Source organism: Urocitellus parryii, chromosome 3 (genome assembly GCF_045843805.1).
Source record: "Urocitellus parryii isolate mUroPar1 chromosome 3, mUroPar1.hap1, whole genome shotgun sequence".
NCBI classification, from domain to species: Eukaryota; Metazoa; Chordata; class Mammalia; order Rodentia; family Sciuridae; genus Urocitellus; species Urocitellus parryii.
Genome location: NC_135533.1, coordinates 203,186,503 through 203,194,966, shown reverse-complemented (window position 1 = coordinate 203,194,966; position 8,464 = coordinate 203,186,503). Strand labels below are relative to the sequence as shown.

General features: G+C 60.7%; 1 protein-coding gene across 1 annotated transcript; it reads left to right on the top strand.

Annotated features, from left to right (window-relative positions):
* The first annotated feature begins 227 nt into the window (after window positions 1-227).
* On the top strand, window positions 228-8,143 carry Cilp2 (cartilage intermediate layer protein 2). Its single transcript, XM_026389969.2, has 8 exons — window positions 228-342; window positions 1,315-1,413; window positions 1,807-2,079; window positions 2,655-2,810; window positions 3,831-4,109; window positions 4,347-4,455; window positions 4,769-4,926; window positions 5,236-8,143. Exons 1-8 carry the CDS (start codon window positions 279-281, stop codon window positions 7,554-7,556), a joined length of 3,459 nt encoding a protein of 1,152 aa, XP_026245754.1. The 5' UTR covers window positions 228-278; the 3' UTR covers window positions 7,557-8,143.
* Window positions 8,144-8,464: the final 321 nt, after the last annotated feature.

Below are 8,464 nucleotides of genomic sequence, written 5' to 3'. Positions count from 1 at the left end.
AAAGGGTGGGAAGGAGGTCCAGCCAGCGACGAGGAAACAAATACACGCCGGCCTGAGGGAGAAGGCAAAGTGGTGGGAAGACGCAGAAGTGGTTACTTGAGCCGCAGTCACACAGGGCCGGGGGCGTGGCCTGGCCTGCATTCAGCGCGGTCTGCAAGGGGCGGGGCTTGCGTTGTGTCCCGCCCCTATGTTGAATCCCAGCGGCCGCCAGACCCGCCTGAGTCGGATCCGAGCTCACCGCGGAGCCCCGACCCTCCCTCGGAGGCTCGGACCTGGAGATGGCGTCACTGCTACCACTGCTCTGTCTCTGTGTCGCCGTAGCGCACCTGGCGGGTGCCCGAGGTGAGATGCCCCCAGCCCTAGGCTCTCGGAGGCTTGACAGCCAGGTTTGCGTGCAGCTACATTAGGAAAAAGAACCAGGCACCTACGTGCCTCCCCAGGGCTGAAGCCCCCTTCGCCAGCCTTGGAGTGGGGGCGATGGGGAAACGGAGCTCTGGTCCATCCGGGGTGGGGAGAGGATCTCTTATTCCCTGCCCTCCTGGAAGGCACAATGGACGTGCCAGGAGTGTGGATGTGAACCTTAGGTTTCTTTGGTTTCCAGAGACGGTGGGGTGCCTGACCCACCCAGCCCCAGCTTTTGGACCCTGAATCGCCAGGTCTCCCTTCCTAAACCAAAGGGTCAGAAACATTCCCTCCCTTGCACACACCCGCACCACCCAAAGAAACAATCCCCATCTCTGGAATGTCCTGCCTTGGGGGCTGGTGATGGACCCATTTCTCAGAGGAGACTGAGGCTCCAAGGAGGAAGGGACTTGTCTTAGGCTGTCACCCTGACTGGGTTATGTTCTTAAGATCAGAGAAGACAAGGTGGATTCCAAGGACAGATTGGGCCCCAAGTAAAAGGATGGAAAGGGTAGACCGAGAGAGGAACTTTCAATCTACCTGATGAAAAAATGAATACATACAAGAGAATAGAGTCACAGTCGAATGAACTTGACTAAACTTGTGGCTGCTTAGCACACTCAAGGGGTGATCTGTGCCTGGGGGAGCAGAGTGGGACAGACTCCCCAGCTCATATGGAGTTGAAGCTGGGCCGGAGAAAGGGACAGCGCTGCAGGAGTCTGGGGCTGGTAATGGAAAGGTTCTTGGAGGAGGGTGTGCTGTAGTCCACAGGGCTAGGGTTGGCTTCTGGCCTATCAGGAGCCTCAGTTTTCTACAGTGTAAAATGAGAATGATCACCGCCTTCCTCTTGCACAAGGGGAGGGGGTCACAGTGGTCCCCAATCACTGTCCTTCCCTTCCCCAACTCTTCCAGATGCCACCCCTGTGGAGGAGCCCACAGGAATTGCATGGGGTCTGCAAGGAAGGTCGCTGCACCCTGGCCAGCCCTCACCAGCCCTGGAGGACTGGGAAGGTGAGTCAGCTTGGTTTGGAGTCCCCTCTCTGCTGCGGACTTACATGAACTCGGGCTAGCGGGGTCATGAAAGGAGGGGACGGCAAATTAAGTGAAGGCTCCAGAACCATTCTGGTGCCTAGACATAGCAGGTCCTGGAAGTGATGTCCCAAGGGACCTAAATTACCCGTCTAAGTAAGAGACTGGTCAAACCCAGCAAGATCTCAGTGTGCCCAGATGGGCCAGCTCAAGCATTGGGGCTGGGCAAGTGGAGGTCAACCGTCCTTTACAAGGTCCTGAATCTGGGCGGGCTGGAGAATGGGTGAAGGGAGCCCAGCAGCAGGTCAGGCCCTGGCACGACTGACGGGGGCCGACAGGCTGCGACCCGGATCTCAGAGCGTGCGGTGCTCGCAGAGGCAAGCGAGTGGACGTCCTGGTTCAACGTGGACCATCCTGGAGGAGACGGTGACTTCGAGAGCTTGGCGGCCATTCGCTTCTACTACGGACCTGCCCGTGTGTGCCAGAGGCCGCTGGCGCTGGAGGCTCGCACCACCGACTGGGCCCTGCCGTCCGCGGTCGGCGAGCGCGTGCACTTGAATCCCACGCGCGGCTTCTGGTGCCTCAACCGCGAGCAGCCGCGCGGCCGCCGCTGTTCCAACTACCACGTGCGCTTCCGCTGCCCGCTCGGTGAGGGCGGGGCCCAGGGTGGGGCGGGGCCTGGAGTAGGTGGAGCTGGCAACCGTAGGTGGGTGGGACCAGAATGTGCTGAGGAAGGGGCTGTGTGGACGCGGCTAGACAGCAAGGAAGGTCGCAGCACCCTGGCCAGGAGCACCCCTACGGCCAGGAGGGGGCGGGGCCAGGCGGGACCAGTGAGGGGAGGGGCCAGGAGCAGTTGTTCCCAGGCAGGAAGCACCGCAGGTCATCCCCCTGTCCTTACCATGAGAAACACATTTCCTTCCCTCATTTGCTTATTTGTAATTGTCATGCTCTGTAGGTGTCTTGAGCCCCAAAGGTATTCAGGAACAGGAAAGAGTGGGGCTAACCTCAGAGACTTTATCCAAAAGGGAGATAGGGATACCTGAACTGCACCCTCAAAGGGCGTGCCAGACCAGCACTGATGGGGACCGTAGGCAGGAGAGCCCACCCTAGAATGCACATGGTGTGGGTGGGTGTGTAGTGGTGGCCTTTGCCCCCACATTGTCGCCAGGTGAGGCGGTTCCTGGGAAGGACAGCTGTCTGACCTTCCTCTTTGCTCTCCACAGAGGTCGCCTGGGGCGCGTGGGGTCCGTGGGGTCCCTGCTCTAGGAGCTGTGGGCCGGGCCGTCGCTTGCGCCACCGCAGCTGCGCAGGCCCGGCTGAGGATGCGTGTCCAGGGCGTTCCCTGGAGGCCCAAAAATGTGTGCGGCCTTCGTGCCCAGGTAGGAAGGCGGGGATGGAGTACTGGTCTTTTCGTGGGAGTCCGGTTAGGGTCGGGGTCAGGGAAAGAGGTTGGGACGGGGCCTGTTGAGGGACGTGCTTGGTGGGGAACTAGTTGAAGGACTAGAGAGAAGGGTTTAGGAGGAGGAAGCCGGGATGCAGCGACCATGCACCGAGGGCCCCAACATAGGCTAGGTGGAAACTTCTCCTTCCAGGGCCCAGGGAGCACTGGTGCCTGCCACAGGGCTTGTGTCAAGCAGACACAGGCAGAGCTAAGGGGTCACTTTCCCTGTGTGCATGGCCCAGTGTACAGATAAACCCATGGGCAGACCAATGTTGCTTCTTGTACTTGGGGTGCTCCTGAGTGGCATATGCAGCCTCCACCCGTCCCCCACGCCCACGCAGACACGCGCTCACACCCTGGCAGACATGGTGCCTAGGCCCTCCCAGGGCCAGACACCGGGCCAGCCAGGAGGCGACTGGAAATTCCGCTTGGTCCTGGGCTCCACAAACACCGTCTGGACTGCTCTGGAGGAGCCTGCCGCAGGGTGGGGGCACACAGTGGCCAATGGTGGGGTCCCCACCCCACCCTGCCTGGCTCTGCCCTTTCAGAGCCTCTGCCCTGAAGTTTCCAGTGGAATTTTCCATTTTATGGAGAAGCCGTACGTTTGGAAGGGGAGAGATGTCGTCTCCCCAAGACAGCCCCTGCTTAGATATGTTTTCTCCTGCTGGAAGGGGCCTCTCCTGCCCTTGAGAGTCAACTTTTCTGTCCCCTCCTCCAGGGCCTCTTTCCAGTCTCTCCAGATCCCAATTCCTTCTCCCTGACCTAGCCCTGTGGGCTCAGTTCCATCTCCCCCTCACACTAGGGGCTAATTGAAGCCAAGCCATGGTGACCTCTGATGGGCGTAACATGGGGCAGGGGAATCTCCAGGTGTGGCTATAGAGTGACTGAGTGGAAAGCCCCAGACCACAGGAGGGAGTGTGGAAGCCTCTGCCCCTGCTGTCTCCTTGTGTCCCCCCAGGATGCAGCCCTGAGGTCTGCAGGTGCCCTGACCACATCCTTCTGGGCTTGGTGGTTACACCATCTGGGCGACCACTGTCAGGAGCCAGGGTGTCCCTGAGAGCCCGACCTGGCACTATAGCCACCAGTGATGCCCAAGGAACCTTCCAGGTGCCTGGATTCTGTGCCAGTAACCAGGCCAACGTCAGTGCCCAGATGGACGGCTTCTCTGTAGGTGTGGCTCGGGCCCAGGCCAATGGCACCAACTCTGCTGTGGTCACCATTGTCCTTGATAAGTTACGTAAGTACCTTCACAACAGAGAGCATAAGGGGACTGAGGGACTGGGAAAGTTATTCTAGGTCACACTAAGCACTTGAAGTCAGGGGGAAAGAATTAAGATGTGACACAGTTGTTGGGGAAGGTATAAGCAGGTCAGTCTCTGGGAGAAGGGAATGTATGGGGGCTTTGTTCTTGGGAAGGGTCCCGGGAGAAGCTGTGGTGGGTCAGGATCCTGATCTTTGCCACATTTGCCCCCAGGAAAGCCCTACCTGGTGAAGCACCCTGAGTCCAGAGTGCGAGAGGCTGGCCAGAATGTAACCTTTTGCTGCAAAGCCTCAGGAACCCCTATGCCCAAGAAATACTTGTGGTGAGTCTCTGGCCCAAGCTCAGGTAGCTCTAGTCCTGCTCTGGGGTTGGATGGGATTTCCCATGATTATGTGGTACCTCAAAGACATTCTAGAAGTGGATGCTGGCCTCGGTTTCCCATCTGGAGAGTTGAGGAAGCTTTGCCCAGGAAGCAAATAGATGGCAGAGAGGCTACCATGGAAATTGAGCAAACCCGTCTCCCCAGCAAGGAGGCTGACCCTGGGGCAACCCCTCTGCGGCTCCCTGACCTGCTTCCTGGGGACAGTTTCACCTCACCCCAAGTGTCCCCATGGTGTTGTCCACCTACCACCCAGGTTTCACAATGGTACCCTGCTGGACAGGCGAGAACATGGGTATGGGGCCCACTTGGAGCTTCGAGGGCTGCGCCCAGACCAGGCTGGTATCTACCATTGCAAGGCGTGGAATGAGGCCGGAGCTGTGCGCTCTGGCGCTGCCCAGCTCATCGTGCTTGGTGAGCATCCTGGACCTAGGTGGGAGCAAGCCCAGCCAGTGAACCAAGCCCCTACTCTAGCTAAGCCTCAACCCCAAATGAACCCCCAAATCCAAATGATCTCTGACTTTATTGAGTCCTACCGTGGCCCCCAACTAAACACCAACCTTGGGTTAATCCTGGTCTCAGGCTGACCCTCAAATCGCAGTCCTCACCTTAGGCTTGTGTCCCACTCCTGGATTGAGCCCTTTACTCCAGATGTAGCCTCCAGCTGTGGCCTCCACAAACCTTAGCCTCTTGCCTTGACCTGGCCGATTTCGGGTTCCCCAGCTCCAGGCCAGCCAGCCTGCAACCCCCGACCCCGAGAACACCTCATCAAGCTCCCGGATGACTGTAGCCAGCCAGGCAGCGGCCCTGCGTACCTGGATGTGGGCCTCTGTCCGGACACCCGCTGCCCCAGCTCTGCAGGCTCAAGTCCCCGGTGTGGGGACCCTGGCTCCCGCTGCTGCTCGGTGCGCCGCCTAGAGAGCAGAGAGATACACTGCTCCAGCTACGTCCTCCCAGTGAAGGTGGTGGCCGAGTGTGGCTGCCAGAAGTGTCTGCCTCCTCGGGGACTGGTCCGGGGCCGGGTGGTAACCGCAGACTCCGGGAAGCCCCTGCGCTTCGCCAGGATCCTGCTGGGCCAGGAACCCATCGGCTTCACCTCCTACCAGGGCGACTTCACAATCGAAGTGCCGCCCTCCACCGAACGGCTGGTGGTGACTTTCGTGGACCCCAGTGGTGAGTTCATGGATACCGTCCGGGTCTTGCCTTTTGACCCTCGAGGTGCTGGCGTGTATCACGAGGTCAAGGCCATGCGGAAGAAAGCTCCAGTCGTCTTAGATGCCAGCCAGAGCAACACGATCCCGCTCGGGGATATGGAAGAGGCGCCCTTGGGGGAGCTGGTCCTGCCGCCTGGATCCTTCCGCCACGCAGATGGCAAACCGTACACTGGGACTGTGGAGGCCCGGGTAACGTTCGTGGACCCCAGAGATCTCACTTCGGCGGCTGCAGCCCCCAGTGATCTGCGCTTCGTGGACAGTGATGGTGAGCTGGCCCCGCTGCGCACCTACGGCATGTTCTCCGTGGACCTCCGCGCGCCGGGCTCCACGGAGCAGCTGCACACTGGGCCTGTGGCGGTGCGTGTGGCCGCCGACCAGATCCACATGGCCGGCCACACCGAGGCCCTCAAGCTGTGGTCCCTGAACCCCGAGAACGGCTTGTGGGAGGAGGAGAGCGGCTTCAAACGCGAGGGCTCCTCGGCCGCCCGGGTCCGCCGGGAGGAGCGCGTCTTCCTGGTGGGCAACACCGAGATCCGCGAGCGGCGCCTGTTCAACCTGGACGTGCCCGAGCGCCGCCGCTGCTTCGTGAAGGTGCGCGCCTACGTCAACGACAAGTTCACCCCCAGCGAGCAGGTGGAGGGCGTGGTGGTCACGCTGGTGAACCTGGAGCCCGCCCCGGGCTTCTCCGCCAACCCCCGCGCGTGGGGTCGCTTCGACAGCGTGGTCACCGGCCCCAATGGCGCCTGTCTCCCCGCCTTCTGCGACGCCGACAGCCCCGACGCTTACACGGCCTTCATCACGGCCACCCTGGGCGGCGAGGAGCTGGAGCCGGCGCCTTCCCGGCCTCGCCCGCGCGCGGCGGCGGTGGGCGTCACGCAGCCCTACCTGGACCGGCTGGGTTACCGCCGGACCGACCACGACGACCCGGCGCTCAAACGCAACGGCTTCCACATCAACCTCGCCAAACCCAGACCCGGCGTCCCCTCCGAGGCCAACGGCCCCGTGTACCCGTGGCGCAGCCTGCGGGAGTGCCAGGAGGCTCCGGTGAACGCCAGTCACTTTCGTTTCTCGCGAGTGGAGGCCGACAAGTACGAGTACAACGTGGTCCCCTTCCGGGAAGGCACGCCAGCCTCCTGGACCGGCGATCTCCTGTCCTGGTGGCCTAATCCACAGGAATTCCGGGCCTGCTTCCTCAAGGTGAAGATCCAAGGCCCGCAGGAGTACATGGTCCGCGCCCACAACGCCGGGGGGAGCCACCCGCACACCCAGGGCCAGCTCTACGGGCTGCGAGATGCCCGCAGTGTCCGCGACCCTGAGCGACCCGGCATCTCTGCGGCCTGCGTGGAGTTCAAGTGCAGTGGGATGCTGTTTGACCAGCGTCAGGTGGACAGGACGCTGGTCACTGTCACGCCCCAGGGCAGCTGCCGCCGGGTGGAGGTTAATGGGCTTCTCCAGGATTACCTGGCCCGGCACCCCCCACCCGTGCCCTCCGAGGACCAGACTGCCTTTGCCATGCTAGCCCCCCTGGACCCTCTTGGTCACAACTATGGCATCTACACCGTCACTGACCAGAGCCCGAGGCTGGCTAAGGAGATCGCCATTGGCCGCTGCTTCGATGGCTCCTCTGATGGCTTTTCCAGGGAGATGAAGGCCGATGCCGGCACAGCGGTCACCTTCCAGTGCAGGGAACCACCAGCCCGGCCCAACCTTTTCCAGAGGCTGCTGGAGTCCCCAGCGTCAGCGCTTGGTGACATCCGCAGGGAGATGGGTCAGGGAGCCAGGCCACAGAGCGGGGCTACCAGTTCCTTCAGCACCCAAAGGGGCCAGTGACCTGGGCCCACGACCTCACTCCCTGCCTTGCTTTGGACTCCTTGTTCTGGGACTTCTCACCCCACTTCTTCCCCAGAGGCCCCCTTTCCAGGTTTTTGGGGTCTCATTCCCCTCCCCACCAGAATTTAGAGTTAAGGAAAAAACCAGGCGTGTCCAATGGTGGAAGTGTCAGGCAGGGGGGCAGTTTTTGCGGTGTGACCTGAGGTGAAGCTTGCTCTGACAGGGGTTGGAGCCAGCCTCCCGAGAGCCAGTCATCAGACTGAGGCCTGCGGAAACTGTTCCCTGCTCAAAAGCGGTTTCTGACTTTCACGTGTATGTTGACCTTGATTTCAGATAGTCTGCCCTTTGGCACGAAGCCCTCTCTGCCTGTTGCTGAGCTTTATAAGGTCCCCCACCCCAAGCTTTGTTCTGGGATTATTTATTGAAATAAAGCCCAGGGGGCTTGTTGTGGGTGTGAGTGGGGGATCCAGGCTGGACCCAATGAAAGTGAGGAAGGGGCTTCTTGTGGCCTCTTTCCAGGGGAAGCTCTGGGGACGGGGGCAGATTAACAATTCTCATGTTTGGTGCTTGGAAATCCCTTTGGTGGGGTTGGGGCAGGTGCTCAATTAAAAATGCTTTATTTCCAACTCATGATGTCAAGCTCTGGGGACTGAAGGACAGAGGTTGGGGCTACCAGTTCAGACAGGACATGTCAGAGGCACACATGGCCACATGTGTGCAAGCAGCTCAGAGGCCTCCATGTGGCTGGGGCATACCTGGAACAGGCACGTGTGTCCCAGCAGATGTGTCTGTGACACGTGTGTGCGGAGTCACTCTGGAGCCATCAGAGCCTGTGAGGCCCTGACCGCTGAGCACGGTAGCAGCTGCCACCCTGGCCTGGCCTCCTCAGCCAGCTGTGCCTGGCCCCA